The sequence below is a fragment of the Mizuhopecten yessoensis genome, unplaced genomic scaffold (assembly GCF_002113885.1).
Source record: "Mizuhopecten yessoensis strain PY_sf001 unplaced genomic scaffold, ASM211388v2 scaffold716361, whole genome shotgun sequence".
In the NCBI taxonomy this organism is placed as follows: domain Eukaryota; kingdom Metazoa; phylum Mollusca; class Bivalvia; order Pectinida; family Pectinidae; genus Mizuhopecten; species Mizuhopecten yessoensis.
This window is the reverse complement of record NW_018480078.1, coordinates 2,309,839-2,319,381: the sequence shown is the minus strand read 5'-3', so window position 1 is coordinate 2,319,381 and position 9,543 is coordinate 2,309,839. Positions and strand designations below refer to the sequence as shown.

General features: G+C 34.5%; 1 protein-coding gene across 3 annotated transcripts in view; it reads left to right on the top strand.

Moving 5' to 3' along the window:
* LOC110443920 (mitochondrial substrate carrier family protein ucpB-like) overlaps positions 1 to 7,342 on the top strand; it is a 10,261-nt gene extending 2,919 nt beyond the window's left edge. For all 3 annotated transcript variants that reach the window (XM_021488384.1, XM_021488382.1, XM_021488383.1), the window contains exons 3-7: positions 1,466 to 1,625; positions 2,320 to 2,459; positions 2,817 to 3,019; positions 4,392 to 4,557; positions 5,662 to 7,342. In XM_021488384.1, coding sequence (XP_021344059.1) covers positions 1,466 to 1,625; positions 2,320 to 2,459; positions 2,817 to 3,019; positions 4,392 to 4,557; positions 5,662 to 5,834 — 842 coding nt within the window. In that variant the 3' untranslated portion in view covers positions 5,835 to 7,342. The remainder of the gene's footprint in view (positions 1 to 1,465; positions 1,626 to 2,319; positions 2,460 to 2,816; positions 3,020 to 4,391; positions 4,558 to 5,661) is intronic.
* Positions 7,343 to 9,543: the final 2,201 nt, after the last annotated feature.

Below are 9,543 nucleotides of genomic sequence, written 5' to 3'. Positions count from 1 at the left end.
CAAATGATACTTTGAATATTACATGTTAATAACTTGATTGGAATTATAACCTTGAATTGACAGTTTGATACTTTGAAAATTTTGAGCCAGCCCTACCCCCAAGGGCTGGAGGTGCTAGTTTCAAATCCTTTTTAGTCTGAAATCTGTATGCTAGATATTGAGTAAGGTGGTTTTATTGTTTTTTGTCACTTTGAATAATATTTCTGTTCATGTTAAAAACAAAATCAACTCTCTGTATAAATATATCAGGTGACCGTTAAGGCCCATGGGCCTCTTGTTAGTAGTTACAACTTTATGTTTTATACTTGATAATACACTTTATGTATCACCAATTATAAAAATAGATCACAAAATGACCAAAATCAGGCCAAGGTACTTAAACACCTTTTGATATTTTGTAGGGTAAGATGCATACCACAAGGACTACCACTTTCTGCCTTTTAATGCTTCTTTATTTTTTAAATGTCGTTTAGAACTTTACCGATAGAAATTTAAATTTCAAATTTATATTGTCAAGTAGCCAGAATATAAATGGTTGCTACTAACCGGAAGTGTTTTGAAAATCGGAGCTCTTCTTTTTCTGCACAAAACAAAATCATAATGACATAATCCTAGACTCTTTTTTTATTTCTTAATAGAGCAAGCTTATCCGTTATGGCCCGCTGAGGCATTTTAGAGAGCAATCGTTTTTAAAAATAATTAAAATCTAACATTACTGTTTTAACTTCCAATTTATTGTATGGAAATGGCAAATTTATGACAGATTTTCTTACAGTATTGTTTAGAAATCGGAAAATAAAATACACATATAATTAATATTGTTCCAAATCGTACACTTTGCTATTTTCACGATTCTCTTTAATTTTATTAGAGAACTGACGTTTTAACAGAAAAGAAACTTTTATAATATTGTTAGTAAATACAGAAAACCAAACAAATATACGTTTTACTCATTGCCACTACGTGTTTTTAGGACTTACCAGTGTTACTTGCGGTAAAAAGAATGAACAATCCATGTTTAAATGGTTACAAGGAATAAGCAAGCATCTATTAAAAAAATGCTTGTAGATGCAATAAAACCAACCCCAAACAAACAAACAAACAAACAACAAAGCACACGTTTTACTGCAACACTTGGTTCTTTCGTCGATTCAGCATAATGAAATCATATGCAGAATATAGCGAGAAGGAAATAAATGGCTTTAAAATCATTTAACACGTTACAGATCTACAACTTTGGCTTCAGCAGATAATTATCTTGTAAATCACGTCAGAATAACAACTTCCACCTTCATCGGTTCTGCTAACCTCGGGGATTGTTTATCCACCAGCAGTGTCAACAATTCTGTTGTACACGTGTGATAAACAAATTCTTTTTTTCAATGGCATCAGTTATAATTAAACAAAAAAAGTGCTGTCGTTTTCTTCCCAATTTCTATAAATACATCTCTGATTTGAATTACAGTTACAAACCCTGTAGACGTCATCAAAATTCGCATGCAGCTGGAAAACGAGCTTGCGTCACAGAAAGGAATCGACGTACTACGAAATCGCTACTACGACGGTTTCGTCAAGGGCGGGGTGCGGATCGTCAGGGACGAAGGGCCACGTGGGCTGTATAAGGGGTAAGTCACACCATTGTCACACCACACCAGTTCTGCCAGTGCACTAATTTATCTTCTTCTCTTCTGAATTTGTGTAAGGTAGATGCAATTGTAACACGTCAGTCACCATACCAGAACTGAAGACGGTCGACCTAAAGAGCGTCTGTGTAAGTCTCAAAAATGTATGAAAGGAGGTTTGGTTTCCAGAGAGCGAAAGTGAGCGTAACCTCTTGAGTATCGAGGATGGTCATTACCTGGAATCCAGACGTGCTCATGATCACTTTCGCTCCCTGCACTCTTGGAATATGTCACAGCAAAATCTAAGGCACGCGGCTAGCTATTGGATTGGTCTCCGGATAAAAAAGCCTGACCAATCGCTAGGCTGATACCTGTCCTGTGAAGATTAAAGAGGAGCGACACCCGACCTCATAGCCAGTCAGTTTTACTGTAACGCGACCGACATATTCTGTTAATGAACATCAGAAGATCAGACTAGTCTCCTCGTCTCGCCCAAAAGGTGGTCACACTGAGCCTTCGATTTTGCTATGACCAATTCCAGCGATACAGAGAGCGAAAGTAAGCGTAATCCCTGGAGTATGGAGGATGAGTAATGGCATGTACAGGGAAAGTGACATTTTTATAATTGAAGAAGTGACATAAAGTCATTATGCAAAGCTAGTCTTTATTATCGCGCAAACTATTTCGTATATTTTAGGTTGGTTCCCTCACTAATGAGGGAGGGAAGTTACAGTACAATACGTATGGGCGCATACGAGCCGGTGAAAGTCCTGTTTGGCGCCACCGACCCAGCTCACACACCATTGTGGAAAAAAATCTGTGCTGGCGCCCTCACTGGTATGTAGCACTGAAACTCAAATTTATACTTAGTGTTTGTAGATACGAAATAACCAAAATCAAACTTGAATGCGACATGCTTGCAATGCACTTGAAATATATGGGAAATTTGAAGGGTTGATGAAAGTTTGGATAGGAAAAAAATGTGTAAGAATAAGTACTGAAGCTTACTTACAACATTCGTTATTAAATAGTGAGAAACAGACGTTCCCGCAAAGAAATCTATGCGATTACATAATGGATGGCCAATGGCTTCTTAAATCACATAAGCTTCATATAAGTGCAACCACTGTCGAACACGGGGTCAATGAAATGACTACACAAGGTTACCCTGGTGGTATAACATGCTGTTTCTAGGAGCAATAGGAAGTTCCATAGCAACGCCAACGGATTTGGTCAAAGTCAGAATGCAGGGTTGTACGAAGTTGGCTGGGGAAACGCAAAGGTACCGCAGCACGTTTTCAGCCTTCTCGGAAATTATACGCCAAAACGGCGTGCGTGGTCTGTATGTTGGAGTGGGGCCAACGGTCAAGAGGGCGGCTATACTGACAGCTACACAGGTGAGATAATGAGCGTCTCGTTTCCTCCAGCCTGTTAATTGGAAGTTTAAAAGATATGAAATATATATGCTCTAGATTAACAAGTAATGTCATTTTAAGAGAAAATGTAGAAACTTTTTTTTTTTAAACATGAACGATTTTGCAACATCTTGCAAAGATCGAAACCAATATAGATCTACTTCGTAGTACAGGACGGACCATTGTCAAACTGTTTTTGTATTCTGATAGCGGAATCAGTCAAATGTAGATTAAAAAAAAGGTCTAAACATCTTCTGGAATGTTGAAGTTTTGTAGCTTATTATCTAAATAACCTTTATTTACACTTTTTATTTGTAATTTACATATTTGATTTAAAAACATTGAACTCCAATTACGAGAATTTCGAGATCTGCATACACACAATTTTTCTCCAGAACTTCAAATTAAACATACCAAAATATTCCTCTACTTCATATTTACATCTTCGAAATTTATGTGACATTTAAAACAATTCATGCAGCCAGTAATTTCACGATCTTTTATTTTCATTTCCTCAGTAGCAACATGTAAGTATCATTCGATACGCTGCTCCAGAAACAGTATTTATTAAAAATATTTTCTTGATAGATGTGTCCTGTTGACATTGAGATTCAATGCGATGGTTTTCTCTTGATCTGAATTACCCTATCTCAGTATCTACTAAAATAAATGGCCTTTCACTGGGTCTGGTGTCGTTTATAACCTACTCACTTTACTGGAGTTGAACTGGTGTCATGTGAGGTGTAAGAAACGCTCAGCCTTCCCATGAATTGGTTTCGCCTCCAGGTTTTTGAGGGACGTTCAGTGAGCATTTTCACAATACACTGATCGGATTTAAACATCAAGAACGGTCAAGCCAAACAAACTTACTATTCATCTAGTAATAAATGCAATTACATTTGTCGTTGTGTGCTTAAAACTAACACGGTATGGAATAATCTATATTGTTTTATTAGAAATAGGGCATGGCTTAGGTGCGGTGGTTAAATCTGCCTCGAAAAACCTTTTCACGATACATCGCTCTTTCATTCGTTTTCAAACCAATCGTATAACAGCCTTGTTTATTTAAAATTACGATTAAAATCATTATATTTATTTACACTTACGATAACATTTTGAGGGGTAAAGCTATCGTAAAGTTACGATAAATTTTTCACGTATGATTCTCGTAAGAATGTTTGTGAAACTGAACAAAATCGTATGGTTTCTCTTACGAGTAAAATTTGTCGTAAGATTTTTTGTGAAAATGCTCACCGATCTTTAGGTCCTTTTATTAATTTTTCTTCTTGTAATGAACTTTAGATCCTCTGTATATATCACATGAAATGCAAAGTGCCTTTTTTCGCTAACTTAGATCCCAACATATGACCACACGAAACACACCATCCTCAACGCTGGGCTGATGTCAGAGGGCGCCCCACTGCACGTGACATCGTCTATGGTGGCGGGCTTTATGACGGCGTTAACTACGTCACCGGTAGACGTCGTGAAGACCCGGATAATGAACCAGCAACAAGGGAGTGAGTACATAGCATTAGGTTGTCGTCTGCTGGTCCTGACACACGCACTGCTTGATACATTTTGTTACAGACAGGAAAAGTAAATCATGTCACGGGTTTATCACATAATTCATTGGTTGTGTAACGTATTTTGCCTGTTTGGCTCATGTAGTTGACATGGCACCTGTTTCATGAAGTTCCCCAATTACGTTTTCCCAGTGGAAAGTTTTCGAGTTAAGGCAAATTTTTAGGTCGTGGAATTTTCCCTTAACGCCAAAAATATTTGTTTCCAATGAAAAATAAAAAAAACCCACCAAGGAACATCGTTATACTTGGACCAAATTATATTGGATAATTAAATATAAGACATTAGATATGGCAATCGAAATGTAGTGTATATGTTTGATAGAAAGATTGTAATTGAGTGTAAAACAGACTGTATTAGAATTAGCGGTTTGTGTGTAAAGTGCGATTATAGCGAAATAAATCCCTAGCAGAATATAACGTCGGTACTAAGGTATAAATTGCATGCACTGGTATTAGGACCACATCAAGAAATACGTTGGTGTTAGTCTTGTTAACCATTGCGTTGTCTATGTACTACTAGCTCATTCTATTTTAATGCTATGTTTCCTGCATAAACTTAAATCTATCTGTATCTGTAAATTGTCCTTACTTGTACGTTAATATTTGAGTATTTGGAGTACTTTTAATGTTTAGGCAATGCATGTGGTTTATTTATATTGTAAGAGAGTTTTTATGAGTAAGGTCTAATAGTCGAGTACTTATGTTTTTTTTACTTATGTTGAATAATTAAGAGTTAAAAAATGTTCCATTATCTTGATTTACATATTCCTCATTACATTATTTTCCTGGCTATGTGAATGTGATGTATCAAACTTGAGACACTTGTCAGTTTAAAAAAGAAAATATGTTTTATCAACATTCGCATCTGTTGATGTTTATATCTTCAATTCATACAGTTCAGTTAATATGCCATCTCTTGACAGTCAACTCAGTCAGTTTTGAGTTTTACAACACAGCAGGTGGAAATTTGAACACAGACGCATATTATCAAGTGCTGGAAATTATAACATTTTTATCACAAAACTGCTTGTTTTACAGATAAAGTGTACAAGTCGGCTTTTGACTGTTTCCTCAAGACACTGCGGTCGGAAGGTCCTTTGGGACTTTACAAAGGATTTATCCCGAACTGGATGAGGATTGGTCCTCACACCACTGTCGCGTTTTTCATCTTTGAGCAACTACGAAGAGTCGTTGGTATCGACCCTATATGAGGTAGTGTGATTAGCATGAAATAGCTAGGACTGCTATTAAGCTATGTTAGTAGCATGTAGTTGTTAAGAACTATACCGATGTTTTTCAATTAAAAAATAAGTATATATGTACTGTGTAATTGGAGCGATATTTACCTGAAATGAGTGATATTTACCTGAAATGAGTGATATTTACCTGAAATGAGTAATATTTACCTGAAATGAGTGACGTGTTTACTTGAAAGAATATTTGAATATGAATACCATGCATCATGATCGCATCTGGTGCATCTATACAGGCAAAATTACTTCAGGTTAGTTTGACCTAAACAAATCTTGATTTGAAATTTAAATGAAGATTGTTTTTCATTTCTAATTCAGGTTAATTTTCAGGTCAAATTCAGGTCAAATTTTCACCTGTAATTGCATGTCTCGATGTTTTCTTTAGGTAAAATTGACTTGACAATTTGACATGTGGATGCCTAATGACAGAACAGAGTACTATTGTATAATTGGTAGCAGAATCATGTTGATTTATACCAGATTTGTTTACAATGTAAGAGAGAGAGAGAGAGAGTAAGGCCGGTATAATTTTCTGTATGTGACTTTCTGTAATTGTTTTGTTACACTTTAATAGATGTTTGTATTTTGGATACATGTGTTATCACATTTGACAACGACGTAAAGAAATTGCAAATACTCTCGGAAACTGGTTTGAACTCACATAGGCGGATCATTCACCAGTAATAATATTATGATGAGTTTTATCCTTTACAAGGCTTGATCAGTCGTAGTACTATTCTGTTGAACTTTTATTTCCTTGAAAGATTTCCTATCATATATTTTGAACACGGTGTTTCTCTAATAATGGAACAGAATCCTTTTTGATTACACATTTTTGTTTCTATAAAAACAGAACACTCAGTAGGTGAGCAGGTTACCCGTTCTCCTTTTGCTATCATCATTCTAATGTATCAAAACATTTTATCCCCCCCTTTTTATACAACATTTTCAAAATAGAGATTTATGCATTAATAGGTCAGATGGGAATATCTTTATTGCGAAATAATCACACTTGGAATAGTTTGTCGTGAAAAAATGTTATGTTAACTTTTTATGATTTTTTTTCCCGGATTTCTTTTTTTGTTTGTTTTGTATCATTGGAATAAGTGTACTTGGTATTGGTACATATAATTTATTGCAATAATTATTCGTCTTTTATAGGAAGTCTATACGTAGTTACACATGTTGTCATACAAAAGTAAAAAACCGCATATTTTAACTTGGATATAAACTATATTGTAATCAGAAAAGATAATGATAGCACGCGTTATATATAGTGTTATTTTTCGTGTGGTCGCCATTGGATATTTTTAAACAATTTGTTACTTTTTATTCATATGACATTTTAAAATATATCAGATATTCCAGATGCTTTTATTGTAAACAAGTTTGAACCTTGATTTTATTTAAACTTAAAACACGAATTTCATGTTTTGTATGTACATGGAATTTTCCTTTGATATTTTTATTATATTTAGTTTTACATTTTCCACATTGTATCATTATTGTTTTTACTGGTGACGTGATATTAACTGAAGTATTTGCAATGTATTTGCTTGACGTTTAACGGATACATTATATGGATAATACAGACGTATACAATACACGGATACATCATATATTGATATTATACTAATAATGACAAAGACGTAAACGTTACGTAGATATCATTCTGATATTATACGGAAATTATATTGATAGTGACAGTGGGACGTACTTAAGGTAGCAGTATACAGTAGAAATGGCCCGACTCTGATAAACAAGGCACATGTCGAGGAAATGTAAACACAGCGGATTTACCCTACACAACACATGTATACATGTATATATATTTGTAAACTGCATTACATTTACAATACATATAAAGTACTGAGAAGTGTATAAACCTCTTTTTTCTATGTATGTCACTTGTGTGAAAACCATGGTTACCACATCAAAAATTACCAAAAAATGCCAAAAATTGCTATTTTTAACCCAAAATTTGACCCCCGCAACTAGTAATTTTTTTCCTAAGCTCTGTCTGAAATTAAAGATTACCTACCTGGTTGCAGAATTATCTGGGTCCCAGTAAAGTTGTAAAACTTGATTTTTTGCAATTTTGCGTCGTGTGCTGTTGTCAAAATTTTACCTCCTGTAAAGCTAGCTTTTCATGTGTACGCACCCTTTCGGATTATGGCCAACATTTTATTCTCGAACCAAAAAAATCTTCTTTCTTTTTTACAAATGTGAAGCTCACATAGCCCACTTCATCATGCTTATACCAATTTTAGTACAGTTTTATTTTTATATTTGTTTTTACATATCATTATACAGGGGTTAGCCATTTAACAAAAATATCACCCATGGCCACAACCCTCTACTGTATACTGCTACCTTAATAGGGACAGTCTGATACAATGAAAATACACACCGGTTACACAGACTAGTTATACATGGTAAACCGAGATGCTTAAAGCAAGTTACATCATAAGTAACAGCTTCATAAATGCTTGCATATATCTAGTGAATACATGGTCAGACAATGAACACAGACACTTTAGTTTATTTTTAGTTAAACAGACCTTATATTTACTAACTATCCTTTTTTTATGATATATTCACTTGTATTTTGTACATTGAATACATTAAATCGGTTTACAAATGACGTAAAGCGTACGTGGACAACTTTACTTCCAGTGTTTCATTAAATGGCATGTCTTTAGCCTCTATTTCCTCAGGGAAGCTATATACATATACGTATATTGAAATGTTGAATAAATTTGTTTTGAAATAACGACAGATTGTTATTATGTATGATACTAGATAGAGCAGCCCCACTGTACGATGAATTTCTGAATAAGAAGGACCTTTGTTGTGCTATTACCTAACAGTACCAACAGCGTTATCGCGGAAAATGTCATTTAGAAGACTTTATCCGGCACAAAAGGACGTAACTACAATGTTACATCACTACCTCACACCTATGTTTCCATAACATTCTTACCATTGATATTTTCCTTACGCTACGGTAGGTTTTGATTTTTAATTGAAATGTATAAATCAAACGCTTTCAGAACAACTAACTTTAACAACTTTTAGTTAAGACTCATTTTTTCTGTATCTTATACAAATATTTGATATGTATACTGGTATTTTCCAATCGATCAACAAATACATAATCAATATGTTGTATCCGTAACTAATGCAAAAAAAAAAGTTAATGTTTGGATAGTTTGGTATAAATCTTAATATTTTCAAATCTTTGAACAAAGTGAGATTGTATTAGATCTGCAGATTTTAAATATATTCACTATCTTAAAACGCTCATCTTGAAAGAGATTAGGCTGGCTACTAATTAACGCGTATCTAGGTTGTCCGACCTGACCCAAACAAATACCAATACATGTTTTATTGTATATAAAAGGTAAAAAGAAAAAAATAATATTTTTACTCATTGGAGCTTTGCGGGTCTCAAAGCACATACATTTTGTAATAGTATTTAAAAACATTACAGGAAGCGAAGCAACTCTTCTGCAATTTGACATAACTTAGAAAAAACCCATTAATCTTTACCCTATAAAGAAGGATATCGACATTTCGGGAGGGAAAAATAAGCCTATATATGCATCTAAATCATAGAAGAGTAGTATTCATGTGTATGGTTTTCAATGTAACATCTACATATTTG